Below are 12,502 nucleotides of genomic sequence, written 5' to 3' on the forward strand. Positions count from 1 at the left end.
CTTTCGAGTCACTGCAAAAAAAATGCATTGTTCTGTTACCTGAATATTTCAGACAGGCTTTGGATGTTTGTTCTGCTGATAAGCAGCATGCAATTAGTTGACGATAAGAACAAAACTCGTGCTTTACACTGCGGTGAATTGATAATTGAACCACATGCCACCTAAAAGCAGAATTATTTGTTTGGCAGTGAAAGAAAAATCATCCAACAATGACCAGTTTAATTGGTAGAAAGCAGTCGTTTTATAGATAATTATGTTAATTTAATTTCATGTAATATACTTAACAGGCAGAGGAAGGATTTTGAAAGCTCAATCATTTTTATTGTTCACAAGGATTAGCCTCAGAGTGAATCAACAAATACAATTATTCTAAATTTGTTTAAAAAATAAATCCTGAAACCACTTGGCAAAATTGAGTACTACAGAGTGTTAGTAAAGAGATGACCTCGATTTCCACGGTTTATTAAAGCCGTGTTTCACTGAAAGACACTGCGAATATGTGTCATAATTCAGAATAAGGTGCAACAAATCAGTGCATAAACTGCCTGTGATTGCTCTCGAATCATTTTATTAAACTTCCACATTCTCCACAACTGAATTGCCACATAAAGAAAATATACTCTCCATATCCCATGTCCCAAAATAGAAACACTAATTGAAATGTTATTTGTGAGTGCTACAGCATTAGAAAATAACCTGGAATGTGGAAACTAAGTGTGGAAAAGTTGAAATAAACAGGAATTCAAATTGTTTGATGGGGTGTCAGTGTGACAGACAGATTCTGAGTCTGCTAATTAGTCTATTTGCAAATGTTCCACTGAAAAGAGAGAACTAACATCTAAAAAAAAAGATGTGATTCAAACATGGCTGAACTAAATAAGGAATAAGACATCAAGGTTGTGCCACTATAGAAAAAAATACATCTGATCAAATGCATTTTAGCATCTAGTGAAGCTCTGTAAAGCTGCTTTGTCCATTGTCCAATGACCATTGTTAAAAGTGCTTTACAAATAAATTTGAATTGAGTTTGAATTGAATGGAAGTGGGTTAATTTCCTAAAGGAACCCAGTTCAAGAGTGTTATTTAACTTATAAAAAATCGATCACCAGTGATTGCCAGAAAATGTCACTTTGTCACTGGCTGTATGTTTTCTTTTCAAAGAATGCACTGAAAATCCGTTTATCATTAGTTTTATATTATTTAGAGTGTAAGGGTTTAAGTAAGTCTCGGTGTATGAGCTGTTATAGAATTATACAGAAATAATGACATATTTAAACAGAATTAAGTAATTTCACTTCACTTAAAAAGCTTCACTTAAAAAGCCACTTTTACAGTCACATTCCTTTATTATGTTCAAGAACTACCCAGACAGGACATTATAAAATAATAATAACACAAATATATTAAAGAACTTTTAGACATGAGTGTCCCGGTAGGATCTTAAATAATCTTTCAAAACAGATCAATGTTAAGCAACAAAAAACAAAAAAAAATGTTTTGTTATGTCAGAGGCACGGTTACTTTACTTATAATGAGCCGATTCTTCTACTAAACCAAAATAATCGGATTACTTATTTATCTCATACACAGGCTTTAATGCTTACTGATAATGAGGAAGAATGTACAACCTATTGACTACTGTATATAGGAGCTTTTTAGAAGAGCTTATAACCTGAAATCCAGTGGCAGCAGTAGTGTTACTGCATAATGTCAGATACAACTCATTTAATCTGATTTTAATGATCAGCTGCTACTTAATTGTAATATAAAACTTACTGTTGTTTTTTTTTTACTTAGTATCCCATATTATTAATTACATTATTTACTGTATTGATAATGTGCCACTATATTGTAAAGAGCTTTCATGTGATTGAGAGAGAGAGAGAGAGAGAGAGAGAGAGAGAGAGAGAGAGAGAGAGAGAGAGAGAGATGATGACTCACTGGATGTATCTCTTCAGCTCTTGTCCACTGCACATGGACCAGTGATAGCGATGGAAAGCTGCTTGCACCAGAGGGGCCATGACGCTCCCCATGGTGGTCTCATCACCACAACGATTGCCCTGTCCATCATGCTCCATTCCCAGCCTAAAGACACGATAGAGAGGGAGAATTCAGTAGTTTACAGAATCAGTATATTTGGCTACAAGCAAGTAAATGCTCTTGTTTGAGAACTTCTGCATTCTGTAAATGTTTTATGTAAATGCATTAATTACAAATAACTGAGCATTTTTTTAACATTATGCAGAGCACTAATGCTAATATAAGTTTAATTTGCTTTGAATTTCAATTTTTGACTTTTAATTTGAATTTCACAAATTCTTTTTTGTCCTTTCATCATTGCAAACGACTGCTGGAAAACTGCCCTGGCTCCTGAAACAACAATAATACAGATGTGGAAATGGTTCCCTTTAGTACAAGAAGATAACGAAAGACTTTACATTCAATTACATGTTCAATTCAGTGGACATAAAAGTGGTGGAAAATGCAAAAGAATGGATTGCTTTTCATCCATATGTGTTTGGTATACAAAAACAACAAGTGTTTATATTCTTCTGTGATAATTGCATAATCATCTATTTTAGCTGTGCTAACAGCAGATCCAGGGAAAGAATGCAGGCAGGTATCTGGGGAAATGAGCTGTTTTGTCTTGCATGCACTGAAAATCAAAGAGGAAGAAAAACACAGAGAGAGAGAGAGAGAGAGAGAGAGAGAGAGAGAGAGAGAGAGAGAGAGAGAGAGAGAGAGAGAGAGAGAGAGAGAGAGAGAGAGAGAAAGGAAGGAAGAATGACATAATATAAGCTCTGATAAGTGTGTTCAGTATGCCAGAAATGACAGGAACGAGAATTATAAGGCCTTGTATACACAGAGGTTTTTATACTTTATACACAGTAAGTACTGTGACACATGATATTATTCAACTGGGAATATAAAGCGTTTTTGCCAAAAGCCGTCAGATAAATTCATAAAAATAAAAGATCTTTCATAACACAAGAGACTGTTGTTGTTCTAAGGTGAATAAAGCAACTTTGAACATATTATGTTCTAGTGAGCAAATGTCCTGATCCTCAAATTAGACTAAATATATCACAGCATGTCATATACATGATTTTCTACTTTAAAAATAAATGATCCAAGGTCCTGTGATCAAGGCTTTATTGCCATATTTTATTTTATATGATTCTTTCTCTACCATTTACTGATGACTTGTCGGCAGTGGGTCCGATGGACTGGTGTTCAGAAGATATGTGTAAGCAACAGTAATAATTACCACAGTTAGTTCCAGTCCACTTATTTTGTTGGTCGAGAGGCGTTCCGAGGATGCTTATATATAGTATAATCACACTTGGTATAATTGTCTTGCCCTTTTTATCGTTCTTCTCATAGACCAAAACGGTTACAGTATTGTTAGCAGCATCATCAGTGGATATGGCAAACAAGACCTTTTTTATAAATATAATTAGTGACTTAAAAAATGAAAGCTTGTTAAATGAAGATAAAAAGGAAGAAGGGATGGGGAGCACCTGTATTGGAAACGTTAATATGTGAACATGTGCATGGCCGTGATTTGGCGTGGGTGAGCTAATCAAAAGTGTGCACATATTCGTTATACATGTACGCTTGCTTAAATAGATATCATGATTCATTTCTCTACGCAGAATGTAAAAAGAAACTTTAACACCAAAAGGAACCCATCTCTGAATTCATTATACTAAAATAAAAACCATAAAAGACATAAAAAAAAGGAACTAAAAAAGATATTTTAAGTTATAAAAGGTTGCCTTCTGAGACTGCAAAAATGCTCATGCACTCTGGTCGCTCTAGATTTTTAAAAACCTACACGTGTCCAGTCTCGTGGGCCACTACGAAGGCGGAGGAGAACCCGTCCTCATGGTTGAGGGTGCAGCTGCGAACTGGATGGCACATCCCAGTGACAGGAGCATAGCCTGGTATGAGACAGAGCAAGAGCTAGGTTTATAAATCGTTATATCTGGGTTTACTTGCATCGATGTATAATAAGGTTCTGATTAGTGAGGGTTCTAATGTGAAACTGATAAAATTAAAATCTAGCTACTTGCTGATGTGGACTTCAAGAGCAAGCTATAGACAATAATTTCAGCCTGTTTCCCTGTGAAAGGAAGATAATAGCAGATAATACACATTTACATTTACACTATTTGTCAGATGTGACTTGCATTTATCTCATTTACACGCTGAGCAACTGAGGGTTAAGGGCCTTGCTCAAGGGCCCAGCAGTGGTAGCTTGGCAGCGATGAGGTTTGAACTCCTGACCTTCCGCTCAGTGCAACAGTCGAACCACATTTATGCAAATCAGTTTATTAATTCGATGAATTCAAAACATAAAAGTGGTTGCATTGATATTCATACCTGTTGCTGTGATACCCATAAACATTTTTGAAGAGATACGGTTACAGCATTAAATCTTCAGTGGGAGGATTAAGAATTACAGATAATTAAGAATACTGATAATTAAGAATACTGATAATTAAGCATCATCTGAGCTTAGGACTCTAGTGGAATGACAGACTAGCTCTTTATTAATATTTTAATTTTATTATGGTGCACAAGATATATTTTTAGAACAGAAATATTGAATTAATTTGGTAAGCCAAGTCAGAAACTTTATCGTGTTGGTCCTCTCCAAGTTTAGCCAAGAAGTCAGTACACTAAAAAAACAAGCTTGATGATACTTTAACAGACTCAGGGGTCGGCAACCCTCTGGAACCGCAAGTGGCTCTTTCATCACTCTGCTGCGGCTCCCTGTAGATTTGGAAAATAAATATTTAATTCAAATGTAATTTATTTTAGTTAATTAGTTTTTAAAAAAATGTAATTCTAAGTTCTAAGATTATGATGCTCTTGTAACATTAAAATAAACCGTGTTTAATTTTTTTGCAGCTCAAAATATGTGTTATAACTGAAGACTTGCAAAATCCGACACACAGAAACAGACGCATTTTTGGTTTGCTGCAGCCGACAAGTTCAAATTTTGATGTCATGCAGGGCTGTCAAGTGTCACACATTGAGAGTGACAGTCAAGCATTTTGGTCTTTTGTCACACGCTCCTGCCACACATCGTATTTCTCACGCAGAAAAAAGTTTTGACTAATTATCATATATTTAATATGCCGCAGCACCCAAAATGTATCAGTCCACACCGCTGTCTCTATGGAACCGAATCAAGCGCGTCTCCTGGCGTTCTTAGTCGTGCCTGACACTTATCAGCATATCAAAAAAAGAGGCTACACAATAGCCAATCAGAAAATAGCACTATCTGGGAAAGATTTAACGTAACAACCAATGAAAAAAATTTCATTGGTTGAAGATGTCACGCTTGCCTGTCTTCAAAACTTGAGAGCCCTGGTCATGAATACGAAGAGGACTCAATTAGACAATGAATATTTTATTTGAAAGTAACCTTCAACCCCTCGACTTTTCTCTTAAGGTTAGCTCAAACTGTTCAAAATATTTTTGTTTGCCTGCAGAAATAAAATTACATTTACTCGGTAGCAGTTCGTTGATTTCATAAATGCAACACACTACAGTTTTTTCTATACTTTCCATAACGGTAAAATACGATATATGCAGTGTTCTCTTCATTTTAGATGTCAAATGGGTTTTGTGGCTCCCTGTGTTTTTTTTTTTTCTGTGGCAAAAGGGTCCAAATGTCTCTTTGAGTGTTTAAGGTTGCCGACCCCTGGACTAAACGAATCTCCTCCTTTGCATATCTGACTTATCCGAATATTTAAAAAAAGGTGATGAGTTGCAGCTATAAATTCAACAATCAAATGAAACCAAATATTTCCTATAAAATAACAAGAAGACTACAGAAAATGTGAAAGCATGAACAAAAAACAGAACAGAAAACTACCTATTTGTAAAAATGATCTCATAACTCCTGCAATTTAGAGCTAAATATGAGATGGTTAGCTCTTTGTTGACTCAGTGATGAGTATATTTGGAGTCATGTCACGCTAAAAGAATTTCATCATTGTAAGCTTACAAGACTAATATACCATGAAACAATATACCAAAAAAACAACAACAATTTGCTGCAAAGTCATGGCTCTGTAATACAGCAATCAGCGCAGGAAGCACTGCACTCAAATCGCATTTTAACTCAACTGTATAAATGTGGAGGAAGACTTTATTACTTAAGATGTCAGGGTCCTCACCATCAGGTCCTTTGAGCTTTGTTGGGACATTCAGATTTATTTCATAAATAAATAAAGTTTCATTAAAGAACTTGTATAAGTTTCATTAAAGTTTCATTAAAGAACTTGTAAAAAAAATAATAACAACAGACATTTTATACAGTACAGGCACCACTCATTAATGAAGGAAATAAAATGTAAAAGAAAACAGATTGAGTGTCAATGAGCATGCTGAATAAATCACAAAGACAAATGAGACAAAATCAAATAAAGGGAAAGAAAAGGATATGAAAAATGCATTTGTTTATGTGCTTTTGTTTTAGTTAAATGTGAAAGATCTCAATTATGCAAACTCTTATTATATAATACACAAAGTGAACATTATTCGTAGCTGGAAAAGCAGAAAAGCAAAGATTTCTGTAGAGGTAAACAGCCAAGTGTGAATCAGTATGGTGTGAAATCTGAAGATGATGATGAATTCAAGTAGATCTGTGAAGGAGATTTTCTACCTTGCATGCCAGTAGGGCCAAAGCCCTGGCGTGTGAGGAAGATGGCATGGTCATGGTGCTCGGAGTGTTCTGGATCGTCTTTCTGCTGTCCGAAAGCCCAGCGGCACACGTTCTCCAAGCTCCGCGATGGGTTCCCACGTTCAATAAGGCTAATGGACTGAGGGGACATTAGTAAACACATTAACATCCGGCGTCTTCATTTGTTTAACATGGCTCAACAACACAAAGGGGCAGCAAATTGCAGAAAAAATCTATACCGTTTACATAAAAATGTAAAAACATAAAATAATATACATATATATATATATATATATATATATATATATATATATATATATATATATATATATATACTAAACTTAATTTTAAGCAGTTTCTAATAGCTAATAGATTGAATTATGTTGGGCCAGCGTTATCGATTTACGTGTTATGAACTTTGGGAAATCTCATGAGGTTTGTACTGATGAAAATGATATTTTTAAGAATTAACTTAAGGTGATTAATACACACATGGTAGAACAGTGCAGTGGTAATATGTCTGCTGCAAAACAGCAGTATTTACTGTACTGACCTGCACTATTGCTCTTTATTCTTTACTGTTTATTACAAAATAAACTGCACTGCTCAGCACTGCACTGACCCTTTCAGTTATTCTACTGTTCTGCTTGTACTATTGTGTAGGTGTGTGTAGTGTACTTAGTTGTGTTGTCTCCTGTAGTTCTGTGTTTTATGTATCACCATGTTTTATTTTACTGTGTACTGAACCAGCTGAATATGGTTTATTGGTCATTTTTATGTGTAAAATGTATGCAAAATGTATTGGTTGTCTCTTCTGTGTCTTACCTTTGCATAGCCAAGCATGATCATCCTCACAAGAACAACATTGATGTGCACGCCTAGTGACTCGTCATGGTATATCTCATTCACCTGAAATAGAATACAATAAAAAAAAAATGCCAACATTTTCTTCTGCTTGAAAAGAATTATGAAAACTAAGAATCTTGCTTTCAAATACTAATAAAAGTGTTAAACTTATGTATTTTATTCAACATATGTATTTTATTCCTGACCTTCTCCAGCAGGAGAAGGTCAGGAACAGAGAATAATATCATGCAGTAACTACATGAAAGATATTGGTTTTATGTGAAGCGTGGAAGAAGGCTTTGTATACGATTGCCACACACCCCGCTGGGTATTTTATATTTGCTCTGTAAAAACACAGGTTTAATAAATGACTATCTGACGATTTTAGCTGAAGTATCTGAGAACATCGCTTCTTATTGACAGTCTTTTGAATCCAAAGCTCAAAACATTTTGCCATCAGACGTGCTTTAGCTGTTATCCAGCTCATACTGGGCTTAATAATCAAAGGTTCAGTTGAATCATGTGTCCTTGGGACTGACACAGAGAGATCTTTTGGGTCTGGACATTTAATTTGCACCTAAGTGCTTGCAGTATATTAACCATTACTTCCAATTCATAGCACAGAAAATAAACCTTCTAACTATATTTGATGGAAAGACAACATTGGGCTTTTTAGAGGGAAAATTGCAGCAGGGCAATGGGGTCAACCCATCAGACTTCTAGAGCTACACACTGTGTTCCTACTATATACATCCAAGTGAGAACAAATACTGTATAACGGACTCTTTTTTCCAATCCGAAACATCAAAGAAAACCCAGGAACATTTTATAATGTTGTATGCCAGAAGCACCATAGCAGTGGTTTTGGCAAAACAACGGTTCCATGCTACTGCATCCTGGAACCAGACACTCCACAGGAAGGATGAAGAAACATGTCATTTTAGGAGCTGACTCATGTCTCCTAAAACCTGAACAAACTGGACTCTTACCTTCTAACTGTCTTTTGTTTATCAGACTGCCTGTTCTCCACATGTGGGCTATTTAATGCACAAAATGCTACATTTTCCTGATCTTGTGTCTATAAAGCAGAAACGGTGCCTAATATGGAAAAAAAAAAATAATTGCCACATCTTGGCATATTAATGTTTTTTTCAAGCTCTGTCTTGAATGAGACACTAAACTGCTAATGAAACACTGCATTAAAAATTCAATTTAAAAAATATATTCATTATTTAGTTATTTAACCTTTTTGACCAGTACATTCTGTGTCTGCCAGCAAACATATTAGACATTTTCAATTTGTATAAGCAAATGAATTATTGTATTACAGCAAGTCTGATATAAAATGAGTCAGGATACTGTTGGCTTTCAGGGTGAGATGTTTTCGCCTATGTTGGGAAAATCGTACACAGAACTCCAGATTTTAGATGCTTATAAACAAGCACTTGAGTCAAGAAATGGGTTTAAAATGGGATTTTCTTTAAAGATTGAAACATTTGTGTGACAAAAACTGTTTTTGAATTTTAAATATATATATATACTGCCTCCACTTGTTGTTCTTTCTGCAGCTCCCTGATTGGGGTCGCCATAGCAGATCACCTGGTCCACATATTTGATTGGCACAGGTTTTATGCTTATCCAGGCTCAGGACTGGACATTGAGAGTTAAATCTATAGTGGCTGGGTTAGCGCCATACCCAGGAATCAAACCCGAGCAACACCATTGAGCGCATAGGATCCTGCCACTGGACCACCAGGAGACACTATGTGTTTCCTCGAGTATGCTACAGTAAGTAACAGAAATACTTAAAATAACAACAGATTCTTAAAGGCGAGTGTCTACATTCATCTGTGTCATTAACCATCACTGTGGAAAACCACAAAGAACCACCAAGAGGAAATTCAATGCTGAGCATCCCAATAGAGGCACAAATTATTTTGCAGTCTCTGGTAAAAAGAGGGTAAAACTATTAACTATCCAAACATTTAAAAACTTTAAAAAAGTGTAAAGGACCGATCTCTCCTCGCGTTCGTGTGATTTGCCCGTGCATTTTTCATCATTTGATTCATTTTCATCATAAGCCATTGCTATGTTTCCTATGGCTTTATTTAGCTCAATTAATACAGAACAAGTTTCTGAATCTTTTATGATATGCGAGAGGTCTGTCACATGGCATTTTTCCGTTTTAACAAGCACAACAATCAACATACTCCCTGTTAGAGGAGTATAAAAAGTGAGCTGTTTTTCATGTTGCTAGATTTTTTCCACTTCACTGCTGTAGGACTCCACTGAACCCATACACTTCCTATAAGCTGTGAGTGTAACTATAATGTAGAAGAACTGGAATGATTAGACCAATTGATGCTGTGGGTAAGATGAAAAGGGAAGGTATGATGAGTAACCATAAGAGCAATCAGCTTCTTTGTTTGTGTGAAGCAAGAATAAACTTTTTTTTTAAGATTATGTAAATGTGAGGCTAGAAATAAAACAAGTACAAAAAGCTACTGTATTTCTTCTTCGCTTGTTTTTCATCGTTTTAAGATCGCTTGTAGTGCTAAAAATAACAAATGATTTCAAATAAGCATGATATATAGTAGCAGACATTACTCGGTAGCTAGCGGTGAGAAAAGGGTAGATTAAAGATCGTTGGTGTGCAATGCTTTGCTAACAAGGATCAATACGTGCTTTTAAAAATAGCAAGTGTTTTAGGGTAAAGAGTGATGACATGGTGGCTAAAAAATTCAAAAGGATTATACAGGTCCTGCAATCATTTAATCATACTGTACAAAAAAATCTGTTCTGTATATGTTGATTTATCATACGTTTTAACAAAAAATATCAGGGACCTTAGTCTACTCTTTTGTCTTTTGTATTTTTAGACAAACTAAGAACTAGGAAAAAGTGGAAAAATTAATGTCACAAATGTCACTATTTGAATTAATAATATATTTTTTGGAAAATTAGCAGCAATCTCATCAATTTATAGAAATCTACATGCATTCATTTTCTAGGCAGCTCATTTAGACAGCACTTGATCCCACCCATGGAAAGTCTCTTCACCTAAAATTGAGGACACATTTTGTGACAGAATGGCCCTCATAGAGTCTCCCGCCTGAGGCTGTCACACAGCTACTGTGCAGATATGAAAAGGTTTTCTTTTTTTTGTGAGCAGAACTGACTTTACAGGAAGAGGACTGCTTCACAGGAATCCTATATAATTTCTAATGCATAATTTTGAAGAGAATGGAACGGATTTCGATTTGCAGTGCTCTTATAGGGTGGGGAAAGCAAGTAGAAGTTGAGGGGAGTAATATGATGGCGTTTATAGATGTTGCTACAGACGAATGATGAAAGGGCCCCAGTGTTGAGCCGGTAATACAGAGGTCTTTTAAACACAGCTGTTTTTCCTTCCTCACTTACCTAAGAGGCTGCTGTGTGGCTGAGAGTGGGGAGGAAAAGGGTCTCTAAGGCCCCTGACGCCTACTCCATAAACCAAAAGTCTTATGATGCTGCTAAATGATATGCTCTCTGATACATATTCACATATATACATAAAGATAGGTAGATAGATGATAGACAGAGATAATAAACGAAGAGAGAGACGGACATCACATGTATATACCTCACAACAGAGAATAAAGTGATTTAGTGATCTATCTGTGTATTTATACCAAGAAATTAAACACTGTAGTCAGATATTTCTTATATTTCAATGAATCCCCAGTGTATCCTGGGAAACAGTGATGGAGATGGAGATGCATTAAGCAAATCTTTAAAATTCACATCAGGATTAAAGATAAGTGATGTGTAACAGACATAAATCTGTGAAATCTTCTAGATCAGCCATAGACACAGAATTATTCAGTGTTGAATGTATTGACAGGTGGCTAAACAGTTCTGGTGTGATATACTCCTGTTTGACAGCAGATGTCTGTTCTAACTTGGATCCAATGAAACCTTATTCCTGCTTATAGGCTTTATTTAATTTGGGTAATAAATCATTTGACAGTGGGCCTGCCAATATTTAGAAATTCTGTCTAACAACTGTTGTACACACAATAACATTTAATAATTTAAAAGTCTTTCCTGACTTTAACTTATGTCTACAACCTCATATATATATGCCATTTAAACCTGAATACATTTACAGATATGGGTGTTTTGAGCTCTAAGCTAAAAATTACACTGGCGTTGCATAAGACCTTGCATAACATATTGTACATGCAATTTCTTGCCTTTGCACTGCGTAAAAGGGCAAAGGAACAATGGCACATAAATACTGATTAAGAGGGTAAAACCTAGTGGTGTACTGATTTGGATATATAGTTGTGATTACATGCAAAATATTCCCACATATATTTTCCACAGGGGTCAGTGGTGGCTCAAGTAGTTAAGGCTCTGGGTTGTTGATCGGAGGATCGAAGTTCAAGCCAAAGCAATGCCAAGCTGCCACTGTTGGGCCCTTGAGCAAGGCCCTTAACCCTCCCTGCTCCAGGCGTGCTGTATCATAGCTGCCCCTGTGCTCCAACCTCAACCTCCAAAGTTAGGCTATAAGAAGAAAATAATTCCACTATGCTGTAATGTATATGTGGTGAAAATAAAGGCTTCCGTGCCCATATTTCATTTATTCCTCATAATCATAATTAGCTCAAACACCTTTCATGTAAAATGCAATCTAAAGACAATATCAGCTCATAGGTTCTATATTTTACTGTGACCAGTTTACTTATAAAAAAGAGAGAAAAGTTTATTAATGTGAACAGAAAGCTAACGATCCCTTAAAGAAATCAAATCTATCCCAGAGTATGGTATACACTGTAATGTACTGTACTCAACTGAATTATGACCAGATTCTAATTTTTCCTTATACAAGAAGCTAATCTATTGAGAAAAACACAGCAATGACAAGCACAAAAGGCTTACAGTTTTGAGGTTAGACAATACACCTATTAAAAC

General features: G+C 35.7%; 1 protein-coding gene across 4 annotated transcripts in view; it reads right to left on the bottom strand.

Moving 5' to 3' along the window:
• Positions 1–12,502, bottom strand: part of adamts3 (ADAM metallopeptidase with thrombospondin type 1 motif, 3) — a 68,113-nt gene that overhangs the window by 22,560 nt on the left and 33,051 nt on the right. For all 4 annotated transcript variants that reach the window (XM_027138463.2, XM_027138462.2, XM_027138461.2 and 1 more), the window contains exons 6-9: positions 7,526–7,609; positions 6,683–6,839; positions 3,839–3,944; positions 1,942–2,085 (exon numbers count right to left, since the gene is read on the bottom strand). In XM_027138463.2, the coding sequence (XP_026994264.1) occupies positions 1,942–2,085; positions 3,839–3,944; positions 6,683–6,839; positions 7,526–7,609 (491 nt within the window). The remainder of the gene's footprint in view (positions 1–1,941; positions 2,086–3,838; positions 3,945–6,682; positions 6,840–7,525; positions 7,610–12,502) is intronic.

Source organism: Tachysurus fulvidraco, chromosome 9 (genome assembly GCF_022655615.1).
Source record: "Tachysurus fulvidraco isolate hzauxx_2018 chromosome 9, HZAU_PFXX_2.0, whole genome shotgun sequence".
Lineage (NCBI taxonomy): Eukaryota > Metazoa > Chordata > Actinopteri > Siluriformes > Bagridae > Tachysurus > Tachysurus fulvidraco.